The sequence below is a fragment of the Glycine max genome, chromosome 16 (assembly GCF_000004515.6).
Source record: "Glycine max cultivar Williams 82 chromosome 16, Glycine_max_v4.0, whole genome shotgun sequence".
In the NCBI taxonomy this organism is placed as follows: Eukaryota; Viridiplantae; Streptophyta; class Magnoliopsida; order Fabales; family Fabaceae; genus Glycine; species Glycine max.
Genome location: NC_038252.2, coordinates 23,984,271 through 24,003,194, shown reverse-complemented (window position 1 = coordinate 24,003,194; position 18,924 = coordinate 23,984,271). Strand labels below are relative to the sequence as shown.

The window sequence follows — 18,924 nt, the reverse complement described above, 5'->3', positions numbered from 1 at the left end:
ACATTATTTCTCACTCATAAAAAAGATTCTTTTCATGCTTTCAAGAAACTTGCTATTAGAAGAGAATTAGGACTTTTAGATACCAATGACTTAGATAAAAAGTTAATTTGGTTGATTATTATTTTCTATCCTTATGATTGTTAATTCTGTTTTTCTTGATAAATTGAGTTTGGTTTGATCGTTATCATTGATTGTGAATTAATGATTGTCTTTGATTTTCTTTGTTTGTATTTTGATAGTCATGATAATTGTTGATTGTAGATTAATGATTGTCTTTGTTTGTGTTTTGATGATTATTGTTGTTGATTGTTGTTGATGATTGTTTTAGCACTTTTGATTGTGCTTGATGAATGTGGTTAAGAAGTTTATGATGCTTGTTTTTCAAATGTCTATTTTTGATCTTTGATTGTTGATGATGATGGTTACAATGAGTGTGTAGGTTTTATGAGTAAACAATAGTTAGTTTTTATGTAAAAAGTTATGTTTTAGGGTCTAGTAATTGATTACCACTCCTTGTAATCGATTACCATAGAATAGTACCCTGTAATTGATTACAACAGGCTGTAACCGATTACCAGGGGGCCTGATCAGTTACAGGATAAGCCTGTAATCAATTACCAGAGGCTATAATTGATTACAGCTCGTCCCTGCCTATAAAAAGCTGCATTTTCTCTCTCTTTATGCAGAACCCTCACTCCCCTCTTCTCCTTGACGGCGCCCAACCTTCTCTAACCTTCAAATCCTCATAACTTTCTCATTTCTTGGCCAAATTACTTCAAACAAAGCTCAAACTTCTTGTTTTTCAATTCTTTACAAAGCCCACTGATCAAATTTGCTGAAACAAGCTCCAATGGCAGAATCCTTGAAGAAACGAAAGGGATCCTCCTCCACCACCACCGCTGCAGGCCACCGTTGTCATGGAACATCCGGTGACGCACCAGTACCAATTCCTTCTTCCCTTTCATCTCCCATGTCATTAACTCTGTTTTCTTTTGATGACTAGCGTCAGAGGTATTATTTCCAATTCTGCAATCGTGTTATTCTAGACCCTAAGTATTTAGATATTGAATTTTTTATGGTGAAACATTTGATTGCTACCAAGTGTTTCAAAATTTTGAACTTGTTGAATTTATGTCTCTGAAATTGCCTTATTATCCGAAATAAGTTAGAGTCTTTTAAAATAATCTGAAAATTCAGGATGGAGTCATTTATTCTGAGGTGCATCAAATTCCTATTATTGTTGATCAATCCTTATTTTATTTACTGACTAAACTGAGCAGTCAAGGTGTTCCTTTTGAGGGCACTCAAGTCGATGACTGGAAACATGTTTATTCGAGCCATGATGCTCGAAAAATGGTCTGCACTGACCATGCTGACATGACTGGCAGATTGCTTGTTGGGTCATTTACCTTTGAGTGTCGCATCATGCACTATGTTCTTTGTCGAATTTTGCTCCCTAGGTCCACTAATCTTGCCCAGGCCTCTAAGGAGGATTTAATCTTGTTATGGTCTCTTCAAACTGGTCGTCAGATTGACTGGGCCCATCTTGTTTGGTACCGAAGGCATTATGGGCCAATGCACCTCTTCCATATCCTCATCTAGTTACTTTATTTCTCCAGCATTTCCATGTCTCCTTAGAAGATGAACCTTTTGTCAAGGTTAAACGATCTTTTGCTATTGGTGCTGGTGCTGTTACATCTTGTGGATATCGAAAAGATATGGATGGCCAGTGGGTGCGTAAGCAAGACCTACCACCTCCCATTCCCGATGAACATACACCATCTCCACCACCATAACGGGATACCTCTTCTTCCCCCTTAACTGAAGTCTTCACTGAGCTACGAGATCTTAGAGCTTTTGTTGGCGATCGCTTTGATGCAATGGACTCCTGTATCACCCGTCTTGAAGACAATATGAGTTTCATCCAGCATTGCTTTGATCCACTTGCCGATTCTTAGATGTTTCTAGTATTCTACGTCGCTCATTCTCTAGATATTTTTTACTATTCTGCCTTGTATTTTGGCTTTAGTTATTTAGTACTTTGGTTAAATTTTGGATGTTTTGCGTTTGATTGTTTTTTGCTTTGGATATTTAGTTTGTGATTTGCTTTGGTTTTGGATATTTAGCCTTTGCTTGGCTTATGCTTTGGTTTGGATATTTAGACTTTGCTTTGCTGATAATTTGCTTTGGATATTTAGTCTGTGGTTGCTTAAGTTTTTGGATGAGTTAAGATCCTTGCTCTAGATATTTTCTGGATTTTTTATTTTTCTCCTGTCGTTATGGCTTTTTGATGTTGCCAAAGGGGGAGAGAAACTAAGGGTAGATTTTATCTAAAAATTAGGCCATAAATTGCAAATTTAAGGGGGAGTAACGATGAGTGCATGCATTGCAAATAGTATATCGTTTATCTTGTTTTCAGATTGTTGTCATCATAAAAAAGGGGAAGATTGTAGATGCATATGTTGTATGAAGCTTTTGATGATGCCAAAAAGATGAAAACCATTCAACGTTGATTCAAGTCAAGATCAAGAAATCAAGAGAAACGATTTACAAATAGTCCTTTATATGTTAAAAGAATCTCTTAAAGAAATTGCAAAGGTATGGCCTTAAAAGTTAAGCTTTCAAATATTTTACAAAGTTTTTAAGCAAGTATTGCATTTTGAAAAAATGTATTTTTTTCTCTTGTAAGAACAAATGGTTTTAATAGCTTTCAGAAAGAGTTTGAATTTGAATTTTAAATGTGTAATCGATTGCAACTATTGTGTAATCGATTATCAGTCACAAAAAGTTTTGAAATTCAAACTAAAGAGTTATAACTTCTCAAAATAATTGTGTAGTCGATTAACACACATCTGTAATCAATTACCAATGAGGAAATTTTGAAAATAATTCTGAAAAGTCACAACTCTTCATAAGTTTTTTGAAAGACCTATAAATATGTGACTTGTGTGTAAAATTATTGAGAGTTTTTTAGAACATTCATTGTTCTATCATCTCACAAGAAAACTTTTGGCCAAATAATTGCAAAATCATTAAGGATTCTTATAAGATCTTCATCTTGTATTATTCTTCTCTAAAAGAGAGAGAAATATTCTTCTTTACTTCAAAACAAACAATTGTTATTCAAGAGACAGTGAGTCTCTTAATTTGTAAACTTAATTCACCCCCTTACGTTATTGAGACCACTTGTTTAATAATTTTTACTCAACTATATTTATGAAATACAATAAAAAAAAACTTATTTAAATGATTAAAAATATACTTAAACTAGATAATATAATAAGTTAGCATTTTCCTAATTTCTTAGGAGACATAGATACATCAAAGGCTAAACGTATAGGCAGTATAGCATTGATTTTTATAGTGACCCTCTTAGGCTACATTTGATCAAATCAAAACTATTGAAATTTTGGTAAAAAGAAAAAAAAAACTATTGAAGTTTTCTGGCCATTCAATATATATATTTTATATTTCCTTGTCCTAATTGGTATCAGATTCCTTGCATGTCAAAGTGAAAGAAATTGTATGGTCTTCGAAATATATATTTCTTCTACATAATTAAAAAATAATTGTTATTTTCTTAAAATATAAAGCAGCCTCCAAGTTGCAACTACCACAATAAAAAATAAATGCAAATTGAGACTCCTTAATAACCTCAAAAAAAAAAATATCTTTGTGAAGTAACCAAGTAATCGAGGAATACATAGAGCAATTAGCATCTTCCACGTGGCACTCTGTGCAAATGACTATTGCCCGCGTCAATGACGCGTAAGGATGCGTTACGCGTTTTTTTTGTTCTCGTTCTTGTTCCTTATCTAATCTAACGAGTCATAGTCACATTTTATACAAGATCCCCAATTTCTCTCTTTTTGCTCAGTTTCTGTTGTATTTTCTCAATTACAACATCGTATTCTGCAAATTCAAACCGGTGAGTTCTCTAATTGTTCACCATGATCAATTTAATTTTTTGCATAACTCTTTTGAACATGTCAAATCATGGAATTATGTTACAGTTGTTACATAGTTCTCTAATTGTTCACTATATGACCAATTCATCATAGATCGTGAGTGTTTTGAATTTTCATGTTTGATCTCTTCAATCACTGTTCGTTGACCACTGATTTTATTTTCTATTGATTTCATTATTGACATGAATTTATCATTTTTTTGAAACTTTAGTACTGAATTGGAGATTCCCTGTTCTGTGTTTGTTGGTTTTCACAATTTTACCTGACTCTGCTAGCATGATTCCTTATCATCATCAGGGTCTTGGTTTTCTGAAAGATGGGAGGTGGCAAGGACAAGCATCATGATGAATCTGACAAAGGAATTTTTTCACACCTTGCTCATGGGGTAGCTGGTGCAGCACATGGTGGACATGGGTACCCACCTGGGGCTTACCCACCACCACCTGGGGCATACCCTCCACAACAAGGATATCCTCCAGCTGGGTATCCTCCACAACAAGGGTATCCTCCAGCTGGGTACCCTCCACATCAAGGCTATCCTCCTGCTGGTTACCCCCCAGCTGGTTATCCTGGTTCATCACATGCACCAGGTATATATATTTTCTTTCAATTGTTTTTTCTTTGTTACATCTTTTAAGTTACTCATGTTAGATATCACAATCACTTGACTGATTGAATTCTGAATTCCATTGTAGTTGTAAAATCTGTGATGCTGCCTACTTAGAAGCATTGTGAATTAACTTTGATGAAGCATGAGTGTCTTTTAAAAGTACATATAAACATATTCCACCATCAAACAGTAGTGAAAAGGGATATATATTTACTGTTGATTTGAAGTGTCTCCTAAATTTAACTTACTTTTTAATCAAGGGTAGATACATTCTTTTTTTCTTACTTTAATATATGCTTAGTCCAACTAAGGAGACAAATCCATAATGCAATTGCATACAAAAGATAGGGATTGTTTGGCTACAAAAACAAATTCATGCGATGAGAAAGATTGACTTTGATAGTGGTAATTAGAATTGTGTGTGTCCCTTAGAGACATTGTTGTCTTCTTGTTTGCATTATCCACAATACACTCTCTTAAGTAACTTTTCTTTTTTCAAGTAATGTATGATTTGGCTTTTTTTACTGTAGTTGAAACTTTTTTGTGCTTGTTGAAGTTCTCTTCTTGTTTATCCTTATTTCTTAGTAGTTTGATTTATGCATTGGCTATTGGAAAATTTTGTGCTGCTAGTTATGAGAATTGTTGTCCTTGGAAGTTTTTTTAACCAAGTTCTCTGTTTTTGCCACCAGGTTCTCATGGGCACGGCGGTATGGGAGCAATGCTCGCTGGGGGTGCTGCTGCGGCTGCTGCTGCTTATGGTGCTCACCATGTCTCTCATGGCTCCCATGGCTCCTATGGCCAATATGCACATGGTGCTCACATGCCACATGGAAAATTCAAGCAGCACGGGCACGGTAAGTTCAAGCATGGAAAGCATGGCAAGTTCGGCAAGCATGGAAAGCATGGCAAGTTCGGCAAGCATGGTGGATTCAAGAAGTGGAAGTGATGAATATGTATCTATGACTCCAAAATGCTGCTCTGTGTAGAGCTTATTATTGCTTTATAATAAACCATACTTTGAATGATGTGAGGGATCGATCTATGAGATCATGATACTTGACCCCTTGTTTTCTTTCTTGTTTTTTGTTACTTTGATACTATTGGCATTGGCAAAGATAAACTGTTCTGTTTAGATTGTAGGAATTGAACAGCAAAACATACAGATGCACTGGAACAAGAGCAAGTCTTAAAGAATCATAGTCATTATTGACTGCAATTGCATTCAGCATTGCCTTTTATGTTGCATTGCACATATGAAAATTGAACCGTTCTCTTGTTCATATATGATATACAACTCCTGATTTCATGGATCTCATCTGAACATTGATAATTGAATAGCACAAAAAATAAGTAGAACCCTCAGGACAAGCGTTTAACCATTTGTCTAACTTTTTGACCAATTACAGTTAACCACAAATCTGTGATGAGTCTCCAGTTATTTCCTATAATGTATAATGTATTATGTGAAATTTGATATGAAACTTGCTATACACGATGGGAAATATCAAATGATTTGTGTTTCAGAAAAATCAAGTGTTAAGACCTATAAGTCTAAAAAATTAACACTTAGTGTCATCTCGTTCTAAGTGGTTAAATTTTTGTATTTATATTACTTAATAACTTTCAATAAAATATGAAATTAATGAATTCAAATGAATTGATTTTTTTTATAAAATAGATAAAGTTAAATTTTTGTATAGAAATTAAAAATTATTATTCATAAACTAATTGTGTTTTGCATAAAATTTATATTATTAATTAACACTACTACTTACTTAAAATATAAATAATTTTTCATTGTTAGATAATATAGTCTCTCTTTCTTTTGCTCAAGATAATAATATAATCTCTAATTGTGCCAGATTTGGTATACTAGAAAGATAATTAAATAATTTAACGGTTTAATTGATTAATTTCATATTTAAGAAAAAGTTGTTAAATATTTTAAGTGCAAAAGTTTGACATCGTTTTTATTCATTAATTAAAATTTTGGGATTTAACGTTAATTAATTTTGTCCGTATATGGGATTGAATTAATTAATAACATGTGTCAAACTTAAAAATAAAATTGCTGAAGTTAAAAACATTTCCATTATACTACTAAATAACAAACTTGTTTATTTTTATCTCGTGCTTTTTTTTCTCTTTTTGTGTGTTATTCTTCATCACCTTTTAAGTCAAACAAAAGCGATAGCTTTTATTCAATGTATTGTTATCTAATCCTTCATTTTGTTTAAATCAAACAAACCCTAACTTTCAATATATTAGGACCATATTGTAAACATTTTCTAGTTAATTTTGGGAATTTAGAAGATGAAATTGAAGTTTTCAACACTTCTGTTATTGATAAACTTCACTCACAATTACCAATTTATCTTCTAAATTCTCACAACTAACAATAAGGATTCAAAATTACTTCGCAATAATGTTGAGAACCACAGAGAGAAGAAAATGTCTATATGGGCCGAACGCCTATACATTTCTTAATTTATAATAATTTTACCGTACTAAAAAGTGAGACCATTGTTACTCTAAAAAAAAGTGAGGTCATTGTTACTCTAAATTGTTATTTACACGATCCAGTTTTATAAATATATTTATTTTATATTTTTTTTGAAAATTAAAAAATTTAACACTTCCTGAAAAGTAATTTTCAAAAGTGTTAAACTTTTAACATTTTAGAGAGTAATTTCTAGAAGTGTTAAATTTTAAAGGCTTAAATATATTTTTTGTCCCTGATATATATTCGACTTTTACATTTGGTCCCTGATAAATTTTTCCTTTGAATCGGGTCCCTAATATTTGAAATGTTTTGTCTAAGATCGCTACCGTTAATTGAAATCCGTTAACTGCTTACGTGTTGTTAACTAGACATGTCGGCATGCGATGTGTAGTACAACGTGTACTCGTTGCCTAAGTGAGATAACACATAGGAAAAACATTTTAAAAAAATATAAAAGTAATTATGCTTCCACTACTAGAATGACATGTTTTTACGACGGTGGAATAGAGGATTCTACGACGGTTGTCAACCGCTGTAAACTACAATGATTTTATGATGTCTATTAACTTGAAAACATTTTAAAATGACACCATTATACGACGGGTTTTACGTAATAACCGTCATATAATGGTTGAATTCTAAAACAACTTTAAGTTAATAGTCATCGTAGAATGCAGCCACTCCACGACGGTTATTACGTAAAACCCGTCATAGAAAAGCATCATTCTACACCAGCTATTAAGGTAATAACCTTCATAGAATGGTACCATTCAACGACGGGTTTTGCGTAATAACCGTTGTAGAATGCAACCATTCTACGACGTCTATTAACTTGAAGTCATTTTAGAATCCAACCATTCTACGATAGTTATTGAGGTAACAACCATCGTAGATGCTGCATTGCCTTACCATACTTAACCAAAAGCACTTCAATATTCTCTCCAAGAACAAATCAAAGCATAAAATGTAATAGTTCTCATATATGTGAAAACTGATCACCATCATCATCCTATATACCATATGTTGAAAAATAGTTTTAACTATACTCCCCATTCATCGACACCAATACAGGGTCTCGAACCCCTTCCATTATCAGTTTTTCATAATTTATGTGTGTGTGTCATTGACAATATATATGTGTGTGTCATTACTAAAGCAGTGGGGAGAACTGAAATAACACCAAAAAATAGAAAACATGGAATACATACAAAAGGATAAAGAAGCCGCTACACTCTTAGAAAATGATAAGTTAAATTGGAATTCACTACAAAGGTATTGAAACCTTACATAACAACCAAAAAGAGTGGACAATGGTCTACTCACAGTTTAACAAGACTAACTCTTCAATTTATTCAGTCTATCTATTAAATGAGAGTCATGACAATTGTATTTATAGAGTTTATTTGAAGAGGCTAACACTAATTTTAAAAAAATGTAACAAAACACCCATGTAAGCTTAACTTAAAGCTAAAATTACAACTTAAATTAAACTCAAACGAAACTCAATCTAAGAACGAAACTTGCACCCCTTAATTGGCATGGAACTTATTATAATAAAGATTGAGCTAGCATCAAATAATTATGACAGCTCCTGAACATACAAATTCTTACAACAATCACTATATACATAAAATTAAATTCCTTTCTTAATTATGGTATAAGAAACAAGTCAAAATTAGTGTACCTCTTCTATCTGCCATGCTAAAGTTGTTGAACAATACAGAAAATGCAAAAAACCACATTTGACATTGTGGGGCATTCATTTGGATCTTCTTGTAAGCAAAAGAGCCCCATAACCACACATTTCAAGCATTCATCTGCATTGCACGTTTGACATAGTGTCTGGTCCATGAACTCCAATGCCTTTCCTTCCTTCCACAAAAGCCATGCCTGAAAGGGAATCAAAGAGTGAAATGTATTAGGGGCTATTTAATGTAATATGTAGTGTTTGTTGCATATATGAAACGTATTACAAGCACTCGGTATACTTACATATCCTAGAAGACTCAATTCATTATCTGCTTGATAAAATCCTGTGTTTCTTTTTCCACTAATAATCTCAAGTACAACAACACCTAAGCTAAAGACATCAAACTTGATTGATAAAAAATGTCCATCAAGTGCATATTATGGACACATATACCCATTGCATTACAAAAAATGTGAAATGTAGAACAAATAAGAGATTTGTCTGGTATGATTTTGTAAAGTGTGACAAAATACAAATAAGGACAAAAGTTAGATACAACTCCTTAGGAGGTAATTTTGGTATAGTTCTCCAATCAGAATTTTAGTAGAATGTTGCTTGTTTTGAAGTCCCTATCAATAATCCTCAACCTAGAATCTTCATGCATATAAAGGAGCCCTCGAGCAATCCCAAAAACAATTTTCAAACGCATATCCCAGTCTAATAGAACACACAACTTTCAGTCTTGTAGTTCATTAGGGGCATGATACATTACATTAGTCTACTTCAAAATAGAATTTTGAGTGTACAAAAAAAGGCACGTAAACAAAATATTTCAAATGCAATAAATAGTCTTACAAAAAATAATGGTAGCATCCAAGCTTTTGTTTGGCATATATTCATATACTAGCATTTTTTCTTCTCCTTCCACACAGTAACCCAAAAATCTAACTAGGTTTCTATGTTGAAGCTTGGCAATCAACACAACCTCGACTCTCATTGGGTGTAGAACCCTTCCAAGTGGTGCTCGGTTGGAGAATAGTCATGAGCTGTATATAGTTCTTGTCAAACCCACAAATATGTTCTTGTTATCAAACCTGTCAAAGCACTAATCTAACTAGGTTTCTATGTTAAAGCTTGGCAATCAACACAACCTCGACTCTCATTGGGTGTAGAACCCTTCCAAGTGGTGCTCAGTTGGAGAATAGTCATGAGCTATGATGCAATCCTACCCCGCAAGGGCATTGGATAGAAAACTCCAAGTAGATTGGGCCAGAGATGCAAGAGAAGGCCCTAGGGTTCTTATGAGCCTTAGGGTAGATTTCGGGCCCATGGGCTAAGTACGAGCCCACTTATCTTTGTAAATATTAGATTAAGGTTTCATTATTTTTGGGCCTTGTATTTAGGGCTCCATAATGTAGGTAGGGTACCCTAGAAATATAGGATTTTTCAGCCCTTGTATTTTAGGGCACCTAGACTAGTTTTTGTATTAGGGGTAGTTTTGTAATTTCACATGCACTAAGTGGATATTTGATGTGTGTGGTTGGAAATAAATTTAATTGAATTGGTAGAAGCCCAATCCAATTAAATTTTAGAGGGGGAGGTGAGCATTTGCTTACTACACCCCATTGCCACATCATATAGTCACACTTTGTGCATGTCCTTCATGCTTTTCATGCCTCATGACACCTAAGCACACTTAGTAGAGAATCTTGGAATTGATCTTGGATTAGTGGGCTGAACCATAACTAAAATTCACTAATCATAATTAGTGAAATTTTGGCTCCAAAGTTTGGCTCCACAAATTCAATTTCAAATTCAAGTGAAATTTGAATTTCCCTCCAATTTTGTGTGACACTTAGGCTATAAATAGAGGTCATGTGTGTGCATTTTTTTCAACTTTGAACATTTGAATATTAAACTTCAGATTTCAAAGCTCATTTAGAGCACAAAATTTCGTGCTCTTCTCTCCCTCTCCCTTCATTCATCTCCTTTTTCCTCCAAGCTCTTATCCATGGCCTCCTATGGTGGTGAGCTTCTTCTAGACTTATCTTCTCCTTGAAGTGGCGTCTCCTCTCTCTCTTCCTTCTCCATTCCGCTGCCATTTATCTTCCAAGAAGCAAAGGAATCCATTGATGAAGAAGATCCTAGGCCTACAAGCTCCAATGGAGCTTGCATCATGTGGTATCAGAGCCAAACTTTGGAGCCAAACCCACAAATATGTTCTTGTTATCAAACCTGTCAAAGCACTACATACCACTCCACAGTCCCTAGTTCTAACATGAATATGGTAATAATTAAAAACAAGTGGAACTTACTGTGTTGAAAGCCTCAACTTTTGATTTATAAAATCAATACTCACCTAATGTTTCCACTCCTTGGTTACATGGATGCAATTGACCAAACCCCTTCAACTCACCATCCATCAAGCATTCTGATCTAATAGCTTCTTTTGGATAGGATATGGAAACTGCAGCAATTGGAGGGTAATAAATCTTTGAAAGCGCATCTACAATAGTAGCCTACACGAGATATTAAAAGGTTGTCATAAACAACAACCCCCAATGCTCAAGTTTACATAGGGGATTATCATGCCAAAATTTGGCTATTTTTGAACCACTACTTTTTGACATGCTTTTTTGTTCTTAGACTCAAGTAAAAGCCTGCCATAGGGGATGTGATGTCCTTAAACCTCTGATTTAGAAAGAGACCAATGGGATACCATACAAAGTACAAGAATTTCTAAATTTAGTCAGGAAAAAATAAATAAGGAACTTTCATATAAAGAGACTGGTTTATTCAGCCTCAAACAATATATTTCACAGCATGCACTAATGACTAATACAATACGCATAACATGTACACTATGATCGAGTCCTGCTCTACTAAGTTTGAATATGAAAAAAGCCTACTCCCTTGTCTGATCTTGAAAAATGTCTGCTCTAGCTTGAATCTGAAAAATGTATATGGTCGATCAACTGATAATTTGTTAAAAGGAAAAAGCACAAAATTATTCATGTTTTGTAAATATAGGTTTTTTGGGAAAATGGTAGCTTTTCTGCAATGAAAATTGAGGCCTGGTAAAAGTATATCACGACTTATTGTGCTTTTGTTTGCATTATTTGCGAGTGTGGGTAGGTTGCACAAGAAATCAATTTTGTCTTTGAAAAATTCAAAGGATAATAAATAGAGACATATGCAACTGTAGGCACAAAAGCATATGCACAACATGTGCCACTCAGAACACACTCAAACATGCAAAGAGCCAAGGCATGCAAACAAAACTAAAAGCCTGCAATTAGGTACCAAAAGACTTTCTTGCTTTCATACCTGCAGTCGTACACAATTTCATCAGGTCATATGGTTCAGGTTAAAAAGATTCCACATATAAAACATTTATTAATTAACATAAATAAATCATATAATCCGCTATTGAGGAAGAAACTTACAGACAGAGAACACAACAATGTACTAGCAACATAGGAAAGAATGGTCAGGACAACAATTTTGCACTGCAAAGAAACCACTCCTTCTGGTGTTTCATATGTCAAATTGTACTCTCCACTATCCAGTTTACTAATACTTGAAAGCTTCCAAGATAACTTTACTTTGTTGCCTAATCTATTAACAAGCTCACAATTCACTAGGATTATCAATATGGAGAATAAAAGAAAATTAATTAGGACATTGGAATAAGGGAACACGTAGTACCTTGCAAAAATTGCACCAGGCAACATGGTAAGTCCCTTCCAAAAAGATCCAACAGTTTGACCCTTTGGTTTTGGTGGACGCCTACATGATTAATTGAATTACTGAAACACTCCACATATTATGGCAAAAATCCAGAAACTCCAGAGCAAATATATATTATAGATCTCAAGGTGGTTTCGAACCTCCATTTCTCTCTTCTATTGCTTTGACAGTTCCACCAATTATGGTACCACCATTTTTTTTCCAGCCTCCAAACTTTCCCAAATGCTACTTTCATACTTAATTTTGAAGGATCTCCTGCATAGACCCCTATATATAACAAAATTCACGTAAGCAACATATTTTTCAACAAAAAAAATTGTTGAATAGAAGAAAATTCATAATAGGAGAGAAAATGGGACATAGCTTATCACTGATTACATGGTAAGTCTCGTCTATATTATAAACTGGTTCTCCCCTAGATCATGCTCAAAAGACAAGTTCCCTAGTGCAGGATCTTTAGAAGGATGACCGTATCAGCTACTGAGTCACTCAAAAAGGTGAAAGAAAACAAATTACATAGTATTTTATTTTATATTGAAAGACTTTAGACTTTATGGAGTTCCCATATATATCAACATGTAAATGATCCAATTTAAGCTGAGATGCTGGCACTAGCTAGGGACCTATCATTTAGGACAATTCAACTGCATGATTGCTTAATCTACAACCATTGACATGTTAAAGTTCCCGTCATCACATTGTGTTGAAAAGCATATGTTGTACTATAGCAGGCCCCACTTCAATTTGTTTATGTTAAATTCTACCACGTGGCTTCAACAGTTTAGTAAAAAGCTTGATCAATTAAAGTTTCATTAGTGAAAGTATGATTGGTAAAAAGCTTGATTTATTAATAGGGTTGAACATGATGAGACCACAAGCTTCACAAATACCAACACTATTACTAATGAACAAGTTATACTTTCACAACATTGACAGATAAGATTCACAATGTTCACCAGGCCTCTGAAGTATAAAAATATTACCATTGGAAGCAGTGAAATTTAAAGTTTAAAAAATGAAAAAGTTACTTTGTGTACCTGTGGACAGTATTTTTAGCATGTCAATTTTCCAAGTCCTGACAAAATTTGTTGAGTACCTATGGAGCCACCAACAACTGATAACAATAGAAATAGATACTCACTTATTTCAATTCCCACAAAAAGATTTCAAACATGGAAAAGGAAATCTATTTATCTGCATTAATTGCTTAGCATTGTCTTTAGATTTGGCATCATATGAAAAAAGAGTTACCTCTTTCATAGCACACATTTCAACATGTTGCCTACACATGACAACATTTGAACCAAACAATTTATAACATGTATACACTAATGGATTTAGAACTTGAAAAACATGACTCTATGGTTTTACATGATTAATCCTTCCTAGTTGTAATTCATTGGGTGTTCCCCCAGCTATTGGATGAATAGGTGTAACACTTGCACTCTCAATTATAGATCTTGGACCAGGGCTAGTCATTGTGGGACTAGGTACCAAGGAAATATTTTGGGCTATCACTGCTATGTAACTGAAATAAGTGTTTTGACATGTCCCCTCCCATGCAATTATGCTTAGAATTATCACCAGAACTGGGACTTTAGCAGTGTCGACATCCACCTATCCATAAAAGGACAAGTTGGGTATGTAATGGTTTAACAATTAGTTTAGTAACAAAAGATTGAACTCAACAAAGGCGTGTCCCAAAAATTAAATGGACATTAAAAAGCAACCTCTTTATGCTCCACTGTGAAAGATCCTCTTGAAATATTAGGATGAGAAACATATAAAACTTAATCAAAAGAAAGTAAAATTGTGTGTCCAAACATACAACATGACTAACAAAGTCAGTCTCCGGAGTATTATCTATTAGGCTATTAGTGCATGAAAAAAAAAGAGGACGAAATACACAAAAAACACAAATAACACAAACCTCACCACCAGCCTATCCATAGTAAGTGCCAGGTAATGATTGTCCCCACAGCCAATTTGTTGTATGACGTTTGTATGTTAAATCTTTAACGACATGATCAGAAAGCAAGTGACTATGATCACCATGACACAACCTGGGAAAGTCACCCCTGGAAACCCATAATAAGATCTACTAAACAACTTATAACATGGACAGAGGTTAGATGTACATGCATAACATAAGCATAACCACTACTCCAACATGCACCAGAAAGGGACTCATCCTACTCTATTAATGCAAATCCTGCATCAGGGAAGCCTAAGTATTGTTTGAAAAACTAAGGCTAAAAAACCTATTAATAATGGAACTTATATTAAAAGAACTTTCAACAACAATGATAGGGCTGTGATGAAGCTTCATAACCATGTTCCCATTGGACACGCCTATGTAAGAAACAACTTTATGCATTCAATATTAACACAAAATTAAAAACCTCAACATCAACATCAACCATAGGTATATTGGCACAAACCTACCTTCATTCTCCATATATAATTTTCTGAAGTTACAATAGTTTAGATAGACATGTACCTCTTTCCAATAACGTGGCACTTGTTGAACTTAGAAACGCGTACACAATGCTGCATCCATGCAACACATTAGTAATTTTGATGCAACAAAACATATAATTTGAAGTATGAATTAGTTCAAAAATTGGTAATAAACACAAATTATAAATAACAACTTCACATGAAGATACATCAATGTAGTTGTCGAACCTCATATTTGTTTAGGTTGATTGGGCTATCATCAACACTATCGACATCCTCAGCTACACAATGACTTGTAAAATGGGCAGTTTGGTCGTGCAACAATAACTTATCCTATTGACACACCTACCAATTGTGATAGCAATGCTTTGTCCAAGAGCTTTGTTGTAGAGAAAATGAAATAAAGAAATATGTATATTAATTCTTAAATAATTGTCAATAAGTGTACGAAGTTGTTCATAACAACTACTTCAAACATCGAATACACCACAGTGGTCCTTCCTATCTCATCTAAAGGTATGTACATTAGATGTTTATAACTTTTATAAATATGCTGCCTATTTCTTGCGAATTGTTGTCATGGTCTCCATGTCTAATGGCGTGCAAACACCAAACCACTACAAAATTTAACGTATAGACATTAGTGGTGTGCATGAGAAATGAATAAAAAGTGATACTCAATAATTAATTTTTTCTTAAAAGTAAATATACCATGCTCAAATCATTCTTCAACCCCTCACTTACTATGTTCCACATCCAGTGCATGACATAATAACCACACTCATACCTACCGGTTTGAACATGACTCTACATTGAATATAAAAAATGATTGAATCAGACAATTACAAACATACAAAACATCACTAGTCAGAAATAAACATTCATTATATGACTAACTTTTATTTCAATCCACTGCGTTGCAACTTTATCAATATGGCCATCCAAACTGCTCTTTAATGTCTTCATTGCACTGCTTAATAAAAAAAAGTCAATGTGTAAATGAGGACAAAAATATTAATGTGTCGATGTTTACAATATATTAAAGGACTTATGATATAATACTTAACTTGTTAGCTACAGCTTTGATATGATTATCAGGCTTCTTATGCAACGAACAGAACCAAACGACAACATCCTTCGTAGGGCACAAAACAAGCAGCTGCCAATGGGCCCTACATTTGAAAATAATTAGGTACTTAAAATACAAACATTCTATAGATGCATTTGAAAAATTTTACTTACTGATTCAAGTAAGCTCCTAGGTAGACCTCACGTTGGGATTCCATACACCAAACCATGACCTAAGGTCAAACTCCACTCATCCATAAACCTATCTTGATCATTTGAAATGAAAAATTGAAAATCATGTATGTTATAATCAATATTAATTAATAGTCAATCGTATAGAATCTATTTACATCATGCACAACTATAGAGTAGATATGTTCAACCATTTTTCACCTGTTACTATTTCATTTACATAAGAAAATGTTAAGAAGAACGATGCATCCGCATTTGGAATCCCATATTTACTCCCATCCCACAACAACTCAACAGGCTTGTTGTAAATGTCATATAGGGTCCTAATCAACTGACACAACGGATCTTCTGCACCAACATCATTCTTTCTTTGAACATGTTCATCCACTTTCTTAGGAGTAACATGTGAATCCTATATTAAGAATGAAAAGAAGAATTAAAGTAATGTTAGTAACTAATTTACATCAATGTACGATTGCCTTAATACATGTTAAACATAATAAAAATTACCTCATGTGATACAAGTTTCACAAGATTTGTCGTCCATGCAATGAATGCGTCAAGGGCCTACTTGACATACTTAATTTCTAACGTTGGAAATGGGACTACATTGTCACCGTCATAAATTTTTAGAACACTTACCCTTACTACATCATCTACATAAGCGACGTTGTGTATGATGGACCCCCCATCATGTATGTTTCCTAAGGCCACCAAGCATGTACAATTATCACCATGCACATACAACCCCATAGTCGATATAACATTACCATCATGTTCTTCCCCTGATGTGTGGACAAAAATTTCAGCATTGCTACCCTTTGTGCTCACATGTGCACCTAATACTTCCTTATCCACATCAATTGGGGGTGTGTACACATAATTTGTCTCCGCATGTCACATGACCGCAGGGTCAGTATGACAAAGATTGTGGGGCGGCCGACAAAAGCGAGGCTCTTGCTCCTACGTATCCTCAATGAGGAACTCAGACCTACATATTTCTGGATAACTTGTGAGACTAAAATAGTCTCGATGTTTTCTTCACTAAAAATGCGAACATGGTTCAGTAAAGAGACAAAACTTCCAACTGATCAGAGCAATATATGCTTTTTTGGATGAAAAACAATGTGTCTACCGGGGAAGGAAAGTATGCTGATGAAATCTTCTCATAACCATAAATGAGATTTTGGATGTTAGCATTTTGTTTCTAAATGACCATTTAGAGGAAACACTGGGTTCAACAAAAATAGAAGAAAATCACTCAAAGTGTATCAATCTCACATAGGTAAGTGTTTCATCCTAATTCTGAACCATAGATATGCCATGACTTGATTTTGCAAATCATTTCCTATCAAATCAAAGATTACATGCGTGATCATGGATCAATAGGACTTTTCTTTGGGAATGGTGTTTTTTGGTGGGAAATTTGGCTTTGAGAGTTTTTGGCCTTTTCCTTTTCTGTTTTTGTTTAGTGTGAGGCGAATAAGTCACCGACGCACAGGATTTTTGGTTGGCAATCAAAGGGAGAGGACCACTTTAGATCGTGGTTTCCTTTTTTTTTTTGTTTGGTGGAGACAATCTTGTATTGTTCAGATATTGTCTGGTCCAAAGACCTTTCTGCATATTTCTTTTGTTTTCTTCCGATCTTTGACCATGAATTTTCTTTCTTTTTTGCTTTCTCCCACTCTTTGATTGGGATTTTTCTCCATTTTTGCTTTCTTCCAAGGGCAAGGATTATGGTAAGTTGGGATTTTGGCTCAAAGCTTGTAGAATGGTTGGACATGGTATATGTTAGGGTTTGGCCAGCGGTTCGGGGATAAAGGAGACATCCCACATTATTTCCATGATACACATGCAACAATAATGATTAGGAAATTTTATGCAAAACTGGTCATGCATGCACCTATGTGGACACTCAAGCATCAAACTTTTATGGTCAAGTGATGCTAGGGATCATGATTCATTTTCTCTACTTTAGTCAACCCGGTGTTTCCAAAATATGTTCTTTTATCAATTTGTGCATTCATCCGAGTCTATTTTGGGTGTTCGAAAAAACTTTCACAGCATTTACCCTTCAAATGTATACACATTTTTTTTCAAAAACTGGTTATGATCAGTGAATTCTTTCAAAGAAAAGTTGGAAATTATCTCTTTTCACAAGCATGTTGTTTTTAAGCTAGACAACTTTTTATTTTTATTATTTTCTTTTTTTTCTTCCTTCTTTTTCTTTTCTTACTTGCTCTCTTTTCCTTTTCCTCCTTTTTTCTTTTTTTTAGTTATTTATCATTTGTTCATTTTTTTTCTTTTTTTAAAAGATCGTGCGGATGGGGGCGCATACTACCTACTTACGTCTAACCACAAGGTAAACAAAAAACACACGAAATGGTAAGTCGCAAAAACGGTGACGAAATAACTGAGAGCCATAGCACAAAAAAGCATTCTAACAGAAATGAATGATAATAATAGTAATGTTAGTAACCATATGAACAAAACAAAAAATAATAGTGTCAACAACAATATAGACAATAACAGAAAATGTCAATATCAAACTAAAAAAAATGTCAAAAAAAGTGTGGTGACCTCGGTGACGTGGCTCCGCTTCCTCCCAAGAAATCGAGCAAGTCTGTCATCTCCTCATCCATGCGGGCCTCCTCTGCATCGTCGGGAGCTCCTGCAGGCGCCT

At 34.3% G+C, this 18,924-nt stretch overlaps 1 protein-coding gene and 1 pseudogene across 2 annotated transcripts; one reads left to right on the top strand and one right to left on the bottom strand.

The window, feature by feature from the left end:
- The first annotated feature begins 3,693 nt into the window (after positions 1–3,693).
- On the top strand, positions 3,694–6,067 carry LOC100305832 (uncharacterized). Of its 2 annotated transcripts, NM_001250405.2 has the most exons (3): positions 3,694–3,928; positions 4,266–4,558; positions 5,268–6,067. In NM_001250405.2, the coding sequence occupies exons 2-3, from the start codon at positions 4,285–4,287 to the stop codon at positions 5,522–5,524; spliced, it is 531 nt and encodes a 176-aa protein (NP_001237334.2). In that variant the 5' UTR covers positions 3,694–3,928; positions 4,266–4,284; the 3' UTR covers positions 5,525–6,067. The 2 variants fall into 2 exon arrangements, with proteins under 2 accessions (NP_001237334.2, XP_040866098.1); XM_041010164.1 differs by lacking the exon at positions 3,694–3,928 and having other exon boundaries at positions 4,260–4,558; positions 5,268–5,794.
- A 2,827-nt stretch (positions 6,068–8,894) lies between these two features.
- LOC106796432 (protoporphyrinogen oxidase 1, chloroplastic-like) lies at positions 8,895–16,994 on the bottom strand (annotated as a pseudogene).
- Between the last annotated feature and the right edge of the window lie 1,930 nt (positions 16,995–18,924).

What these genes read in the sequence shown, in the direction of transcription:
- LOC100305832 (NM_001250405.2), top strand. Translation starts at nt 4,285, where the DNA reads ATGGGAGGTGGCAAGGACAAGCATCATGATGAATCTGACAAAGGAATT. An exon ending in TGGTTCATCACATGCACCAG is followed by an intron (nt 4,559 to 5,267) that starts GTATATATATTT and finishes TTTTGCCACCAG; the next exon opens with GTTCTCATGGGCACGGCGGT.